The sequence below is a fragment of the Pipistrellus kuhlii genome, unplaced genomic scaffold (genome assembly GCF_014108245.1).
Source record: "Pipistrellus kuhlii isolate mPipKuh1 unplaced genomic scaffold, mPipKuh1.p scaffold_m20_p_12, whole genome shotgun sequence".
In the NCBI taxonomy this organism is placed as follows: domain Eukaryota; kingdom Metazoa; phylum Chordata; class Mammalia; order Chiroptera; family Vespertilionidae; genus Pipistrellus; species Pipistrellus kuhlii.
The window spans coordinates 31,760,275-31,777,202 of record NW_023425427.1 but is presented as its reverse complement, the minus strand read 5'-3'; the positions used below and the strand labels follow the sequence as shown (position 1 = coordinate 31,777,202).

Sequence of the window (16,928 nt, the reverse complement as noted above, 5' to 3'; positions counted from 1 at the left end):
AAATAATGAGCCCAAGTTTGTAAAATGCTTTGAAGTAGCTAGATGAAAGGGTCTGTGTAAATCACAACAGTAATAGCCTTGCCAGACTGGTTAAGCAAGTTAGCTGTCACTAAACTCCTCTCCTACATTCCAATACAGGGCCACCACCCACCTGTCTCACCCATCCCCCAACACTGGCCAACAATTCTGGACATTGCTTCCACAGGGGTTGCTGACTCCTACGTTTAAACACCACCACCAGGGGCATTCCATGTCCTACCTGGTACTGAATACACTTTCCACAGAGTACAAAGCTAAGGGACACTTTGAGAGAATTTAGTCCAACATCCCTTTCTGCAAGGCTAGACTCTCAGGGCAGTTAAATAACTTTGCCTAAACATTTTTTTAAGAAGATGCATTTTCCAATGTTCATCCTATTTCTTAATGGTAAATATACCAAGTGACATGTTCTGTTAAATCAGCATGCTTTTAAAGAAAGGAATATTAGAAAATAATGTTTTCTATTGGGAGGGAAGATCTGCCTGCATGGTCAATAACCCACAGAGCCTAAACTAGATAAGAATAATTATTAACAAACTGATAAACAGGTGCTTATAATTTACATGTGTTAAATTAAGTGTCTCATATTATCTAGAAAAAATCCTGAGAATTATATAAGGATTTAAAAAAATATATATTTTATTGATTTTTTACAGAGAGGAATAGAGAGTTAGAAACAGCGATGAGAGAAAAACATCGATCAGCTGCCTCCTGCACACTCCCCACTGGGTATGTGCTTGCAACTAAGGTACATGCCCTTGACCAGAATCAAACCTGGGACCCTTGAGTCTGCAGGCCGATGCCCTATCTACTGAACCAAACCAGTTAGGCTATATAATGATTTTTGAGAGAATAGCCCATAACCAAAATAAGAATCACTTCGTATAGCAAAATTATCTTGGAAACTCCTTTGGTACCTACAGGCTCAGTGTATGTGAAAGGCATTTAGTTTAATCTCATCTTTCCCCAAGAATAATCGTTTTCTTCAGTCATATGCATCACAACAAAGACAGGACATTTGGTACTCATCAACGATGTTCTTCCAGAGCTACTTCAGTGGCTTCTCTCGATTACAAACTGTTTTTGGAAACTCCAGATTCTTTCCACTGATTCAGCAATAGCCTCTTAACTAATTTATAAACGGCTGTGATTTAGCAGCTCCAGGAAGTTAGAGGATACTGTTGTGGAATTTGGTTATTCTTACAGCAAACTCTTTCTGCTCTTTACTGTCTTGAGACCATCTCCTACTTTCTTTGCTGAAAACAGGTTCCCAGTGAAATCTTTCAAAGCCACAATGCAAAAAATATCAGTTTGGCTTCTCCTCAGTTTATCCTATTCTTTATCCAGTGCACGGAGACCAAGAGAAAGACATACTCCTGTCCCCTATTCCCAAGATGACATCCGTGTCCTCTCTCAGGGGCTGCTGCAGCTTGGAGCGGAGCTCAAGATGCAAGTGAGCTACAGCAAAAGTCACATTGGCCACCTGTTCAAACAACTGGACTCTCTGAATTCCTCTTTAGGTGAGCTTCTAACTCAAGTCAGCCAGCAGGGGAGGAAGAAAGAGGACCTGGAGAGGAGAGCTGAGCAGATCCACCAGAGGAATGAAGACCTCCATCAGCTGGTTGCTGAGCTCCAGCATCAGATGGTTGCAGGGATGAAGGACAGAGAGAAATTCAATGAGAGGCTAACCTTGCTGGAGCAGAAGCATGAGGATGCTGTGTTCCTCAAGGCAGGTGGGCTTTCTCGGGCAGAAGTGATGGATGACATTATGGTGAGTAAATCATTATTGGTAATTTTAGCTGACCTTTATTTTATTGGAAATAAAATGGGATTTTAATACTATTTTAAAAAGTAATTTTAAGTAGAAATACTATTCTATTGGAAAACAGACTCCCAAAGTAAGATTCATAAAGTTGGGATAATTCTGCTGTGAGAAAGCCTGGAAAAGAAGAGTGATGGTGCAGATTAACCCTATTGATGCAAATGCTAATGTTTCTGCATTGCTGGTAATGGCAACCATGTTTGAATTAAAAAAAAAAAAAATTGTGTCACTTGCTCCCAAGAAGTGGGTGTAGGAACACTGGATCATGTAATAAAGCAAAAAGCTAGCTTTCTGTTCTCATTTTATGTACATGGCCTTGGGATTTCCAGAGAGCTAAAGGAGTAACAGTAGTTGTACAAAGTCAAACAATCCTTGGTGCTTCTTACCAGTATATATCATTTTAAAAGTGAGACTGCAGTGAATCAAATGGCTTGCAATCAGAACGTTGAGTGAAAATTCAGGATATAAAATATTATCTATGACGGCTGCAAATATTCAAAAATTAAATATGCATGAAAGGGTTAGGATTAGAAGATGTTATGGACAAATGAAAAAAGTAAATATGATTTTTTTAATGAAGTTGGTATAAATTTTGATTTTCTTTCTCTTATTTCAATACAAAAGCTATAATAGGGTACTAATATCAAATATATACTTTTTAAAAGACAAAACAAAAACTTGCTGATTCTGCAGCCTAGCGTATCTCTACAGTCTTTTGAATGCCAGTAATGCCCATAATTTAAGCTGCTGTTCTTCCAAGGAAGATGGGTTGATATGGAGACCTGTGATTAGTGGCCCTTACCACATAAGATAATAGGTGGAACAATCCTTTAAAACTAGTCTTTTTTAACTATTAATAGTTCCATCTAGTCACTAAAATCCATTTCCTTACAAGCATGTATTTGATGATTCCCTGCTGTGATCTGGGACTGGGCTGTGAGCTGGGCCTTAGTTCTCCCAGGATGATAAGCACAGAATCCAATATCTATGAACACTTTAGGATTACACAAAAATGTCTGTGCATTCAAAAGTAATCAGCTCCAAAATGCAAAAAGTAAAAGCTCAAAACCGAAACGAATGCATTTTAAATTAAATGCTTATCAACTGCAACATTTTCTCAATTAGTCAACAACAACTCTATTGAGTGTAACCTACAGGTGAAAATTACTTCCTCCTACTTTGCAGACTGCTATAAAGTTATATATAAAATATATATAACAAATGAGAAAGTGGGTGCATCCTAATATGTTTTAAATGATGTGGTCAGGTGCTTTGGGACTTAGGGGGCGATCTTAAAAAGGTTCTTGGATATAGATATCAGGAAGGAAAAGGATAAAAGACAAAGAAATAGATTTTTCTATTTTATTAGTTTTCTTCTAGCTTGATGGATTTTTTTTAATTGATTTTTTTTTACAGAAAGGAAGGGAGAGAAATAGCAAGTTAGAAACATTGATGAGAAAGAAACATCGATTAGCTGCCTCCTGCACATCCCCCCCCACTGGGGATGTGCCTGCAATCAAGGTACATGCCCTTGACCGAAATCGAACCTGGGACCCTTCAGTCCACAGGCCAACACTCTATCCACTGAGCCAAACCGGTTTTGGCAATCTTGATGGTTTTAAAGCGATCACTAGCAATATGCTCTGCGGTGAACCAGGCGTCTTCAAACTTTTTAAAGTGGGGGCCAGATCACGGTCCCTCAGAGAGCTGGAGGGCCGGACTATACAAACTACTAATTCCTACTGTAACACCTCGGCTGCGCTCACTGCCCAAAAAACCTGGCGGGCCGGATCAGACTCCTCTGCGGGCTGCATGTGGCCCGCGGGCCGTAGTTTGAAGACGCCTGAAGGCAATTAGCGCCTGGCTCTCTGATGAAACTGCTGAAACAGCTTTATACAGAAAAAGCTCGCCAACCTCTTCTGGCAATTTCAAAGTAATCTCTTTCCCTTTCCTTGTGCTTTAAAACTCTCCCTTTCCAGCCCTTTTTTCAAAGACAGAGTCAAAGAATTGATGAACTATTTGCGGAAGTGGAAATGCAGCAAAACCAACTGCACAAACGAGACACCCTCATTAAAAGGCTGCGGGAAAAGGTTGGTGCCTCTTACTCCCTTAGTAATTGGTTAACAGCAAGCGTTGAGTCCAACAGCACAAAATTCAGATGCCTACTAATATCACCAATATCTTACCATTATCTGGTGTCTTTTATTCAAGCATTCCAAAGAAAATTGCAAATCTCAATATTCTAGTTTGCGGTACTTTTGCAAGGTGAGCAGCTGAGGAGGTGTTTTTTACTTACCATTCCCACTTATTGCCAGGAACTTTTTATTTTATTTTATTTCTTAAGGAAAATGTATTTTAAATGTAATAAAAATAGCTAAGGTTTTTTAATTCTTACTATGTGAAGACACTATTCTAATAGTAGCAAATAGTAACTTTGATAGGTACTACAATGAGCCTCATTAGGAAGATGATAAAACTGAAGCGCAGATAGGATGCATAACTTGCAAGAAGTGACACAGCTAGCACAGTGCAATTCACATCTGGGTGCTCTGAAGCTAATACTCGACCTGTTGCCCATAATCATTGCTATTTCTAAGAACAACCATAAACAGTATCTTTGGTCAACAATCATTCTCACCAGAACATTATAATGTGGCCTTTTATTGTATTACTCACAAGGGCTAAAGAATGTTTCCGCAAACAAACTTTTTTTAAAAAAAAAGGTTTGAAATAACATAGTTAACTTAGAAGATGCGAATAACTACTGTCCCTCAGTGGCAGACAGAGGTTTTGATGTTTTCAATACATGAAGAGCAAATGAAGTTAGAAATAGTAGAGCTCAATATTTGGTATATTCTGGAACTACCTGGGAAATCTGCAAGCCAAACATGGCTATATATATTAGGTGGGAGCAGGCGCTGTGAATGCGCACTTGAGCAGAGCTAAGCCTTTGTTTGGTTCTCTAAGAACGGTCCGGGGAGGAGCAGCGTCAGCATCAGAACTACCTGGGCCAGTTAGGACTCACCAGTGGCTTGCTGAGTCAGAACCTGCATTTTAACAACACCCCAGGTGATTTCAAATGCACAGTCAAGTTTGAGACCTGGTCTTTTTTTAATTCGATGGGCACATGAATCTTATAATTTATTGTGTTTCTTTTTGTTTGCTTGGCTGCTAGGGAGCTCAAAGTCAAATTTGCAACTGACTTAAAAATTTTTTTCCCCATTGATTTCAGAGAGGAAGGGAGAGGGAGAGAGAGATAGAAATATCAATGATGAGACAATAAATAAAAAAATAAATTAAAAAAAGAAAAGAAATATCAATGATGAAAGAGAATCATTGATTGGCTGCCTCTTGCATGCTCCCTACTGAGGATCGAGCCAGCAACCTGGGCATGTGCCCTTGACCGGAATCGAAGCTGGGACCCTTCAGTCCACAGGCCGGTGCTCTATCCACTGAGCCAAACTGGCTAGGGCACAACCACTTTTTAAGAACATTAAGATATATTCTGCTTATCCAGATTTAGATCGATTTCCCTCTCCTTATTTTCTTTTCACCCAGAAAGTTTACGCTTTGTTTTACAATCTCCATAAGCTGCCTCAGATACCTTTTAGAATGGGAAAGTTTATAAATAAATGCACAAGCATAAAACATTAGCCATATCCTGTCTTGTTTTTATTCCTTGTCTAATGCCATGTCTTGTGTTTATTCCTATTTCTAATACTTTAGGTTAAATCAAAGCACAAACTCACAAAGGAAACAGTGAAAAATGGAAAGAAAACCCCTGCTGTGTAGGGTGTAGAGAATGTTCCATCTTCAGGAATCAGCATCAGGGCCCGCACAAGGCTGCCTGCCCGGGGAAATGGCACAAGAGTAGGAGGAGGTGCTGGGGGTGCTGTCCCAAGCAGCAGCTTGCCCCTCAGTAACCTCAGCTCTGGGGGCTAGGCTGCAATGTTTTGTGTAAATGCTGGCACTGTATTCTGGACATTGGGGACCTCTAACCTCGTCCCCCGCAACAAACAAATGCAGTTAAGTAACTAGAGACAAAATGTTACCCAAATTGTTTAGAAACACTACAATAAATGACCCAATATTCTCTCTCTCTAGTCATGTTATGTTTTTAAAAAATGCACTCTAAAACAGAAATCAAATGAGAGCAAGAAAAGCAAATAGAAAACTAGCTAACTCTTATACTTGTTATTGCACCACTTTTTAAAGATTTTGAAGGGAAAAATAATCCATTCTTTCCAAATTGGCGAACTACAATTTGAACATCCGATATGGTGTCTTTATACTAAACAACTATTATTACTACTAATAATTTGTCTTTGAACATGGACTAAATGCTTGCATATCCTACATTTTCAGAGTACCTCTTCTATTACCTCAATTCCCATCCCTTCTTCTTATGAGAAAGGTAACAATTCCTCTTAAGGAAGGGCTTGGAAAATCAGCATTCCTCCTGTTCAGTAAAGCAGGAACTCAAGCTGGGACAAAGAGAACGTTTTCTTTAAAAAACAGGTAAAAGTACCTGAGCTCTCCTTAAAATCCACTCACTTGTTTAAGAAAAGTCCAACTACTTTTCAATAGCAAAAGACCCAATAGGAAAGTTGGGATGTTTACTATTTTAGATCATATCTGGATCAAATTCACAGTGAAAAGAATCACAAATACATAAACATTTGAAACCTGCTGTGGAAAACTGACTACTTTAAGAAAAAAATAAATCTCTAGGCCCTGCTGGGGTAGCTCATCATGTATAAATGGTTAGTCAAGTGCATCATCTAGATACACTAAGGTTGCAGGTTCAACCCCCAGTCATGGCTCATGCAAGAAACCAATAAATGTATGAATAAGTAGAACAACAAGTTGATGTCTGTCGGCCTCTCTCTCTAAAATCAATGAAATGAAATTCTTTAAAAATCTAACTTTGCTAGAAATTTTTTGAAAATAATACTTTGTTGACCACTATGCTGTACACCTGAAACTACAAAATAATATTGAATATAAACTGTAATTAAAAAAAGAAATTAAACCATACTTTGTGGAACTAGCTGAAATTTTATGAATTAAGATATCCATATTACTAAATATTCTTTTGAAACACTGCTTACCAGATTTAATGTATTAAGTGGTTTACATATCATTCACGCCCACCTTAGTATGAATTAGTTTACTCGGTTCCTTTTCCTCTTACAAAGAGGACGGTAGGTGTGAGTGGAGAAAGGGTGATTATTAATCACGAGGCACTGATCCGGGGAAGATCTGGATGCTTAGGGTGACAAGGAGAGTGACAAAGCAGGGGCAGATGGGAAGATACCGAAATCCAAAGTTTATATTCCACAATTTTTTTCTAAAGCTTTTAAAAACTTGACACTGACAAAATAGTCAAAAGGCTCACGGGATAACTGCCTTTCTTCTAACTCCCAGCTATGCCCACGGAACCCATGATGTGGGTTATCTGGATATTCCTTGTAATTCCCACATGGGGAAGGCTCGGAATTTGTTAAACACATCGATCTTGGTTTATTAGAACCCTATTTTCAGTGTTCTTTTCCTAAATTAAAAATTATTTTGTTTTTAAAAAATGTTTTTCTTGATTTTTAGAGAAAGAGGAAAGGAGAGAGACAGAGAGATAGAAACATTGATGATAGAGAAACATCATCAATTGGCTGCCTCCTGCAGGCCCCCCTAAGGAGCCTGCAACTGAGGCATGTGCCCTGACTGGGAGTCGAACCAGTGATCTCTTGGTTCCTGGGCAGAAGTTCAACCACTGAACCATGCTGGCTGGGCTAAAACAACACATTTTTAATAAAAACCTACCCCAAGTAAAAACAGCACATACATTTCAATATTTGCTTTTACAAAAAAGCGCAAAAATTCAAGTTTGGAGATACCATTTCAATGCCAAATCTAAATGGGGCTGCATATTTTAAAAGACCGCCAGTCAGAATTGTCATGTGGACAGCTAACATGCACCAACCTGCATGTTCTTTTAAGGGACGGAGGGAGCACGTTTTTTCCAGGCTTTGCAAATAGTTTCCTAAAACAAATCTGCCAGCTAATGAAAGCACACACACATACCAGAAAGTTTCCAACTTCTGCTGCTGCTGAAGCTGACTTTTGTTTTTCTATTGGTTTGGGACAGAGCCTTTATGGGTGCTCAATCCATTAAAAACAAACAACGAATAAATCAATATTATTCGTTAAAATGCATGCCTGATCATTCCTCATGTTTTTAATATTGTTAGTTGCCTCGGTTTGGGTTGGCGTAGAAAGTATTGGAACTGGAGGAAACAGCTGCGTTACTTTAATGAATAAGAATAAATTGTCCAGATGCCCCACTACCTCCATCGAGAAACATATATCTGCCTTGGATACGTGGTGAGAGAGAAGGCTTGTTCGGGTTTTTAAAAAAATATATATTTTATTGATTTTTTACAGAGGGGAAGGGAGAAAGATACAGAGTTAAAAACAATGATGAGAGAGAAACACCGGATCAGCTGCCTCCTGCACACCCCCCACCGGCGATGTGCCCACAACCAAGGTATATGCCCTTGACAGGAACCGAACCTGGGACCCCTCAGTCCGCAGGCCGATGCTCCATCTACCGAACTAAATTGGCTTTGGCCGAAATTCATTTTTAATGATAAAAAATTCATGACATACAACTGATTAGTCATGGTTTCTAAAAAATGGCCTTATTACATTGTCAAAAACTCAGTCCTTCCCTACTCATAGTTCTATTTCGCTGTGTCCTGTGGGGCTAGCCAGCACTGCCTCCACCCAAACCCACTCTTTTCCTGGGAAACTGGTGGCGGTGACACAGCATGTAATATTTCACACAGAGCATTCTGACTTCTGGCTGAAAGGGGACAAGGGCAGCTTGTCTGAGGCCTTGACACCACAGGACATTCATTAACAGAGGGCTGTTAAAATACCTCTGCTTTAGAGATGGCCAAACACTTCTCAGAGGAGTGTGTGGATGCTGATCTTTGGGCCACCAATAAAATACATAAGAAAGACAAAACAAAGGATGAAAAAGCTAAAAAGTAGAAAATATTTCTACCCTCCCCACCAATAACAAAATAAATAAGAGACAACAATTCTCCGAAGGCTATCTTGCCAAAGACAAGCCACTTCAAAGAACTAATTTAAAAAAATAATAATTAAAAAACTAACAAAACCATGGAAATCAAAGAAAGAAGGCTTTTTTTTGGATTTTAGGAGCTTCTCCTAATCTAGGCAAACTATACCTCATCGTAATCAAATGCAAGTCCAGATTTGCCTTATTTTCATCACCATTTCTACTGCTTCTGCCCCTGACCTCATAATCCAAATTCATGGGGGTGGGGGGGAGATGTTTCGTGAACCTCCATGCTGCATTAGCTGTAAAGGCTCTGTGAAGAACGTATTTGCCAGAGCAGGAATTTTTGTTAGGACAGTTGTTAACAGGCAGTAACACAAAAGCATGGTCGACTCAAAATGAATGAGTATAATGTGGAGTTGTGATTTGTGGAATCGGTGAAATTAATGTCCATGGAACCTCCTTATCACGATTTCATTCCTGCCTCACCCACATTCTTTTAGTTCTGTATGTGAGTCAGGATGGGCCAATGTGTAAATATGTAGAGTGAACAACACCTCCTCAAAATGAGATTTCACTGTCTCTCTTACCACAGGATACGAATCTCAATGTGTATCCCTACTATGTCTTCCAAAAAGCCCCAGATTTCTAAGGTCATGACTTACTAATAAAAGAAGGCAGAAGCTGGCAGGTCAAATCAAAATGCTTTGCAAAAAATGACAACAGCAATCTCTTGGGACACTGGCACACTTTCCCGTGATTTTGTTTGTTTGTTTAGTGTTGGGTTTTTGGGTTTTTTTTGCTCCTACACTTCAAAGAGGAAAAATAAAATGTGTGTTTTCCTTTAATAAAATCAGAATAATTCCCTTTGTAATAGGACAGATAGCAAATTGCAGCTGAATCTAGAAAGTGAGCAAATTGTGCCCTCAAGTGGCTGAAAAGATAGCTTTGCAAAACCTGCAACGGCTGCTAAGTAATTTTCAGTAACTGGCTTCTCCCGAATTTTTTCATTTTTTCAAAGTATGCATTCTCACTATCTTGAATTCATTGCTGTGGGGAGGTTTTATAGACAGATTAATAAAATGTGAAAGCAAATCTCTATATATATAAGAGCACATTCCTCTTCCATGAGCTTAGTTCTCACTATATTGCTGCCCTTTGAAGTTCAAAACACTATAATTAGTAATGATACTATTTCTTACAAATTACTATAATGTATTACATGAATGGCAAAAACAGGGGAACTCATCTTATTTATTTTTAAATAAATAAAACTAAATTATTGTTAAAAGAAAAAAAAAAAAAAGGAAAAGAAAAAAAGGAGGTTGGCCAAGATTTGGAGTAGGACATCAGGTACATGGGGATTGTGCGCCTGGTTTATTATTAAGACAAACTTGCCACAGGAAAGTTAAGTTCAGGGTCTTTATAATCTGGATAATTCAGGCAACAGGCATCACTTTGCCTTTGTCTCCATTACTTGGCTAATTCAAATGATTGTATTTTGCCTGGGCTGCACTGCTGTTCCTAAATGAAGTGTTTGCTCACAATACACTTTGTGTTCCACAAGCATTTGCTTGCTAAGTTTAGTAAAACCAACAATACCAATGACTAGGCTTCAGAGGAGTGTTTCCAGGAGCCGATGTCACTGTGGACCTTTGCATGACTCCAGATTGAAGAACTCACTGAGACGAACTCCATAAAAGGGAGGGGGACTTTAATTCTTAAAGGAGGCCCGAGGCCTCACCCTAGACCTCCTGAATGGGAGTCTCCAGGTAGGTAAGTGTCCAAGATGAACACTTGTATAACACCTGTATTGTTATAACGCTCTACAACAGACTGAGGCACAACCACCTTCTCTTCACCCACAACAGGGAGAAGATCCACTGGGCTCAGACTGGGAATCCATTTCCTTGGACAAAACAAAACCCCTCTCAAGGACAGCTTCCCTTCTCTATGCCCCAAGTCCTTCCTAGCCACCTCATACAGAATTATTTCTGGTTCATTCCTTTCTTAGAAGTCCTATTCTCTCAATTACATCTTTCAGGCATGCATGCAAGATCGGCTTGCACAATTTTCCCATGTCATTCTTTCTGGCCCTGTGGGACGCAAGGCTGGTAGTATTCCTCAAAACTCCACTGTGACATGGGGACGCCTCCCTTTCAGACCAGTTATCAGGCAAGCTTCGGGAATGTAGGCTTCTGGTCTCAGAACATGTGGCTGTCTAGGAGGAGGCCTGGAAACAGCTAATTACCCATCCAAGAAATCGTGTTCTAACTGATAGGCTTGTTCTGGGCCAGCACAGTCCTCCGCATCAGTCTGCTAATTGGATAAAATGACCTCACAGAGGGATGAGAAATGAAAACGCACTTTATGTGACTTCCCTAATGTAATCACCAGTTAAAGGGAGGGCGAGGAGCTTAACAAGCTCATTACAACTGCAGCCCCTGTGATCTCTGTACATGCCCCCGTGGTCACAGGATAAAATGCCCTTCAAGGTCACCGTAGGCCTTGGCCCCAGCCTGTGCTGTTTTTCATTCTGCCCCCACCAGAAGGCAGCTGGTGTCTCTATTACCAGCTGCTGGGCCACATGGAAAATAAGCCAGGAGTTAGGTCCAAACTGTTCCTGGGCTAAGAATTAGTAGTTTGTTTTTTTAAAATCTGGGCATGAAAAAAGGAATGCTAAATTCAGATTTGGGTAATCCTATTTATCAACCCAATTTTTCCAGCTGTTCTGCTCCACTTCAGAACGGCTGTCCTCTGTGATTTTTGCAAAAGATCTTTCCAGGGTCTGTTTCAGGGAACACGTGTTGGGCTCCATGCTTCTAACCCGTAGAGGTGGCACAAGGCACTGGTCTAGGAGACGCTGGCTATGCCTGGGTTCAGCACTCTGGCTCTAGAAGTTCACCTCTTGCCTTGGAGAAGGTGTTCATCTTATCAGTGGCCAACCCTGGCTGGCTCATGGGATGTTTCTGAGTCCAGCACAGTTCTCCTATGACCGCTCCTTTAAGCAAGAAGAATGAGGTGGAGGCACCAGGATCAGCATCCACATCTACGACGTGAATGGTGCTCGCTGTGGTACTCAGTGGCCCTGACTGAGTGCACCAGAAGGGGGAGAGCAGTCAGAGGAGGCACCTGAAGAGGTAGGAGAATGGGGAGATGGGGCCCACAACTTCAGGCTATCCTAAGCCAGTTTTATGGGAAGTTCCATGGCAGCTGCTCCTTTAAAAGAGATGCCATTAATCTGAGTTCTACTCCATTAGTGTTCAATGGAAACTTCACCCGTATTAGAATCCTGCAATGTGTGACTCTGGCCACCACTCACACTCTCAAAGCCAGACAACATCCGCCATTAGAGCCATTTAATAGTTCCCTCTACCCAAGGGAGCTCTGCCATTTATGTTAAAAGGACACAATTTTGAAATTTGAATCCTTCGCCCAATAGATATATTCTTTTTCTTTTTAAAAAAATATACATTAAAATATTTTTATTGATTTCAGAGAGAAAGAGAGCGGGAGAGAGATAGAAACATAATGATGAGAGAGAACCACTGATTTGCTGCCTACTGCATGCTCCCTACTGGGGATCAAGCTTGCAACCTGGGATGTGCCCTAAGAGGAACTGAACCCAAGACCCTTTAGCCTGCAGGCCAACGCTCTATCCACTGGGCCAAATCCTGGTAGGGCACTAATAACATAATCTTCATAAGTTCTGGATAGATCAAAATCTTTATAAGTTAAATCATATTTTGTATTCATTAGAAGAACCCTCTATGAAGAATTACCCTTGAATTTATCTGCTCTGAAAATCTTAATTTTCATTTGTTTCATTTTCTTTCTTTTTTTAAAATATATTTTATTGATTTTTTACAGAGAGGAAGAGAGAGGGATAGAGAGTTAGAAACATTGATGAGAGAGAATCATCGATCAGCTGCCTCTTGCACACCCCCTACTGGGGATGTGCCTGCAACCAAGGTACATGCCCTTGACCAGAATCGAACCTGGGACCTTTCAGTCCGCAGGCTGACGCTCTATCCACTGAGCCAAATTAGTTTCGGCTGTTTCATTTTCTTAAAGGGACATAGCTGTAACCAGGATTAGTCATGGAAACAGCAATGTCAAGGTGGAAAGTTACCCTACTTGGCAAACTCTTAGAAAGATATCCAGGATTCGACTAAGTAAAGGGAAAACTTTTCTACCTGAAACAGGAACTGCTGTCTCTGCTGAAATAATACTCTTGGGGAGATAAAACATTAGGCCATACTTTTTACTGATATCATAATGAACATAAATTAGGAGACCTTTGCTTGAACACAGACTTTGATTTTCAGGCAGGAGGGGGTAGAAAAGCTATAAGATTCTAAATTTTCTGAGGTGCAGGGAGAGGACAAGAATCAAAAAGAAGGGATAAATGACAGAAATGAGAAGACTAGGTCACCAAAGGCAAAATCAGTCACCCCACCAATTTGACCTGGCGTTCAGTCTTGAGTCTTCCATTCCATTTTGTGAGATGGCAGCGGAAGGGTAGGAAATGGGAGAATTAGTCTAGAACTGGTCACTGTCAAGACCAACCTAAACAAAAGCACCGTAAAGCCTGTGAGGACTGGAGAAGAACTACTAACAATTTAACAGCAGCCCGGGAGATCAGATAAGATGATCTCTAAATTCCTTAATGTTTTCACATAGTACAATTCTTTTTTTTTTTTTAATATATTTTATTGATATTTTACAGAGAGGAGGAAGGGAGAGAAATAGAGAGCTAGAAACGTTGATGAGAGAGAAACATCAACCAGCTGCCTCTTGCACACCCCCTACCGGGGATGTGCCCGCAACCAATGTATCTACATGCCCTTGTCCAGAATCGAACCTGGGACCTTTCAGTTCGCAGATCGACGCTCTACCACTGAGCCAAACCGGTTTCAGCAGTACAATTCGTAATCAAGTTTATTACATCTCTTGTTTCTTAAAACTGTGGTGGGCTGGGAGCTAAGAAAAGGCACTATGACCAAACTGGAGGAGATGTTTTCTTCTATCATTCCCAAGGATAGTGACCTGGCTTTTAATGGTGTGACCTTGCATTTCCATAGTGTATAGGACAGTTTAAAGAGTATTCACTTTGCACTCAGGGTCTGTTTCCCACGAAGCCAAGTCGAGTCCATAGTGGTCCTCCAGACTTGTTCTCCTTAGCACGCCTACATTTCTGAGTCATCAGCACACTAATGCATTCTGAGTCCCGCTGTGATGTAATTAAGGGTAATGCTTGCAGTAAGGCGTACAGAGGGTTGTAAATGCTTCCCATGGGTAATTAAATGCTGAGGGGAAGTTGAATAACTATAGAATTCATTTGGTACAAGTTTATTTCAATTCCACAAGCATTCTTTTCCCCTTTATAGGATAGGGTTTCCAAAGATACAAACACGGCATCCGTAAGCAAACATTTTCATGCCTACATTTCCCTAAACAGAATGGAGAACTGAAACTACTTGATCTTAGGAATGCTTTTTTATCTAGGAGGGGGTCTAAGGTTGAGTTTATATTAAAGGAATGAAGTTAGAAAACGAAAAGGTGCTTCAGAAAGGATTAAATGGGCCAATGCCGATATGGCTCAGTGGATAGAGCGTCGGTCTGTGGATTGGAGGGTCCCGGGTTCGATTCCAGTCAGGGGCATGTGCATTGGTTGCGGGCACGTCCCCAGTGGGAGGTATGCAGGAGGCAGCTGGTCGATGTTTCTCTCTCATCGATGTTTCTAGCTCTCTATCCCTCTCACTTCCTCTCTGTAGAAAATCAATAAAATATATATTTATAAAAAAAGGATTAAATGGGGAAAGATATGTGCACTTCACCAATACTGAAAGGAAGAGGTCCATTTCTAATTGTGTGGATGGATGGTTGCTTGATTTCTTCACTGTAGTTTTTTACTTCAGTGAACAGCTCATTTATTTGGTCTGGGTCTCACTTTTGTGCATCTGGAAATGTGGGATAGGCGTGTTTGGGTTTGGTGACTTCTGAAGTTCTTGGCATTCAGTCCCACATACACATGTCACATTGGAAAGTATGGGTGAGGATCTGGGGAAATCAGAATTCTCTGACACTATGGGAAGGATTGCAAACTGATACAATTTTGGGGGATAAAGTGGCAATATAGATAAAGCTTAAAATGTATATCATTTGTGACTCAGGGATTTCATTTTTAGGATTATTCCGTAGGAAAACATTCACACATGTGCACAGAGAGACCAAGACAAACTTCTCATTGCACAATTGTAAGAAACCCAAATTGGAAAAACACATAAATGTCTATCAATTAAAAAAAATTAATGGAAACATAATTCCCCTTTATACAAAGGAGTGCTATACAGCAGTTAAAAATTATGACAAAGTGCTATATAAGTCAATATTAATATTTATAAAATACAAGCTTGTCAAGTAATTCTCATTCATTAAATTTGTGAAAATCTAATTAATTAAAAAGGATAATGAGTGTAACACACTGAATCAGTGAAGTTCAAGAGTCCACAATAATAGTTAAACAAAAAAGAAAAAAAAATCATACTGTTGGATGAAAAGTACGGAATAATATATAGAGTGTGCAGCCACTTATCAACATTTAAAGTGAATGTTAAAATACTACTACTTGTTCACAGATACATACATATACATATGTGTGTAAAGCAGGAGAGAATGGAAGAAAAAACACACATAAGTTCATCAATGATGTTTAGGCAGCAAGGTAGAAGTCTTTGACTAGAGACAGGATAGAGGAGACTTCAACTTAATCAGTACAATTTCACACACACACACACACACACACACACACACACATTCACAATGTCATTTCCAGAGGATGGAGAAAAGATGCTTGTTACAGCATTCTTCTCCACATTAAAAATATCTTCTCAAAATAAAAACTAAAAATGTGAGCAGCAATGGCTTTGGCAGCTGTATGTTGACAAGTTCCCTCCCAGTCCCAAGGCCTCCAAGGAACCGAGGCAGCCTAACCTTTAGTTCCTTACCGACTAGCTCCATGCTGTCCAACATGGTAGCCACCAACCACTGACAACTACAAATTTAACTTCAAATTAATTCAAGTTAAATAAAATGAAAATTTCAGTTCGTCCATTGCCGTAGCCACATTTCCAATGCTAAATAGCCACATGTGGTTAGTGGTGATGGTATTGGGCAGTACACATGTAGAAATTTCTGTCACTGCTGTAAATTCTATGGGACAGAGCTGGTTTCAAGGTAAAAACCTGACTAGTAAACACTGAGAACATTTATTTTGGTCACATTGCTCTTTCCCTAATACATCCTTCCGCACATAGGAAAACCAAAGCAATGATGTCGAGGAATGTTTCATTTCTGGAAAGAATATGCCCATTACAATTTTGACTGAGAAAATTAGATAATAATTTTTAGAACTTGGTCTAGCAGTTATCTATAATTATGTAAACATCATGTTTCATTTTTTTCTAAAAATTAGTAACTAGGAAGGTAGACCAAAGGATGATGAAGGCATTGCCCAAACAAAACTGTAAAAGTGGGCTCAGTGGTTTACCAAGAGCCTTTGTTTCTCACCTGTACACAGTGTGAGGGACATACACTTCCCGGATTGGAAATTCCAGAATCTCTTTGTGTGGACGTGTCCGGTTTTCAGAAAAGGGTTTCACTGGCAGTAGTTCAGGAGTCAGACAACAGTTGATTATCTCTGGAGCCAGAGAAATCTCCAATCTGAGCAAGCCTAAAGAAAGAAAACAAGTGTTTTAAGGAAGATACTGTCATGTTAAAAGGAATCAAGACAAATTGTTGTAGCACATTTCTTGTATGAAAATAAGGAGAAGTTATGGGAGTGTGAGAGTTTTGAAATTCCCAGCTAATTTCCTGTAGCTGGAGAAAAAGCATGTCATGACAACTCTTGAGATTCCATTTCTAGAAATTAAAAAGCAAGAAATTGTAGAGTGAGTATAAATAGATCGGAGGATTTTTAAA

The 16,928-nt window shown here is 39.8% G+C and overlaps 2 protein-coding genes across 10 annotated transcripts in view; one reads left to right on the top strand and one right to left on the bottom strand.

The window, feature by feature from the left end:
- The window catches only part of DOCK8 (dedicator of cytokinesis 8), a 180,521-nt gene that overhangs the window by 72,148 nt on the left and 91,445 nt on the right, over nt 1-16,928 (bottom strand). For all 9 annotated transcript variants that reach the window (XM_036433896.2, XM_036433898.2, XM_036433895.2 and 6 more), the window contains one exon: nt 16,518-16,680. In XM_036433896.2, coding sequence (XP_036289789.1) covers nt 16,518-16,680 — 163 coding nt within the window. The remainder of the gene's footprint in view (nt 1-16,517; nt 16,681-16,928) is intronic.
- Nucleotides 872-5,692, top strand: LOC118716522 (angiopoietin-related protein 3-like). The gene is made up of 3 exons (XM_036433900.2): nt 872-1,810; nt 3,841-3,951; nt 5,588-5,692. Exons 1-3 carry the CDS (start codon nt 1,334-1,336, stop codon nt 5,651-5,653), a joined length of 654 nt encoding a protein of 217 aa, XP_036289793.1. The 5' UTR covers nt 872-1,333; the 3' UTR covers nt 5,654-5,692.

Excerpts from the sequence above, each read along its gene's own strand:
- LOC118716522 (XM_036433900.2), top strand. The coding sequence starts at position 1,334 with ATGCAAAAAATATCAGTTTGGCTTCTCCTCAGTTTATCCTATTCTTTA. Across the intron at positions 1,811-3,840 it reads AAGTGATGGATGACATTATG|CCCTTTTTTCAAAGACAGAG; the intron begins GTGAGTAAATCA and ends CTCCCTTTCCAG. Across the intron at positions 3,952-5,587 it reads TTAAAAGGCTGCGGGAAAAG|GTTAAATCAAAGCACAAACT; the intron begins GTTGGTGCCTCT and ends CTAATACTTTAG.